Here is a 698-nt window from a genome sequence, read left to right as displayed (position 1 = left end):
GCCTCCGCCGCGTCCCCCACCTCAACCTGGCGATGGAGACCCTGCGCTACCTGACCTTCCACTCGCAGGACATCCACCTCCTCAAGTGGAGCTACCAGTCCGTGAAGGATTTCGCTGCCACCAAGACCCAGCTGCGTGGTTCCTCTCAACCTGGCGATGGAGACCCTGCGCTACCTGACCTTCCACTCGCAGGACATCCACCTCCTCAAGTGGAGCTACCAGTCCGTGAAGGATTTCGCTGCCACCAAGACCCAGCTGCTGTACGTGGTTCCTGTGCTGTGGCAGCTGGTGGCACTTGCGTTGCCTCTGCTCGGCCGCCCTGATCCATGACAGAAGGCTGATGCTTGTCCCTGCCTTGCAGGCCAGCACTCTACGTGGGGAAGTACGCGGCCAGCTTCTACGCCTTGACCTCCCTGGTCCACGGCAGCGTGGCTCTGGTGGTGAGTGTCCCCGTTGGCCCCTTTCGGGGGGAGCTGCGGCGGGTGCATGTCACGGCTGTGTGGAGCTCCACGAGCTGTCGGACCCCCAGCCGCAGGGCATCACGCTGGCCAGGATCGACGGCCCCACCACAGATGATGTGACCATGAGGGAGTCGGGGGAGTGTGAGATCACGCCCAGCACCGATGTCAAGTACCCGCAGGGCAGCATCACCTCTCTCCACAACCAGTGGCTCCTAATAGGTGCGGACCCACAAGGGG

At 63.3% G+C, this 698-nt stretch overlaps 1 protein-coding gene across 1 annotated transcript in view; it reads left to right on the top strand.

Moving 5' to 3' along the window:
• The window catches only part of LOC104080806 (serine/threonine-protein kinase/endoribonuclease IRE1-like), a gene marked incomplete at its 3' end in the record, with an annotated part of 8,997 nt that overhangs the window by 2,604 nt on the left and 5,695 nt on the right, over positions 1 to 698 (top strand). The window contains exons 8-10 of the mRNA XM_009583319.1: positions 4 to 133; positions 362 to 440; positions 530 to 680. Of these exons, the coding sequence (XP_009581614.1) occupies positions 4 to 133; positions 362 to 440; positions 530 to 680 (360 nt within the window). The remainder of the gene's footprint in view (positions 1 to 3; positions 134 to 361; positions 441 to 529; positions 681 to 698) is intronic.

The sequence above is a fragment of the Fulmarus glacialis genome, unplaced genomic scaffold (assembly GCF_000690835.1).
Source record: "Fulmarus glacialis isolate BGI_N327 unplaced genomic scaffold, ASM69083v1 scaffold24308, whole genome shotgun sequence".
NCBI classification, from domain to species: domain Eukaryota; kingdom Metazoa; phylum Chordata; class Aves; order Procellariiformes; family Procellariidae; genus Fulmarus; species Fulmarus glacialis.
Note: the sequence above shows the minus strand (reverse complement) of the source record. Positions and strands in the feature narration are given on the sequence as shown.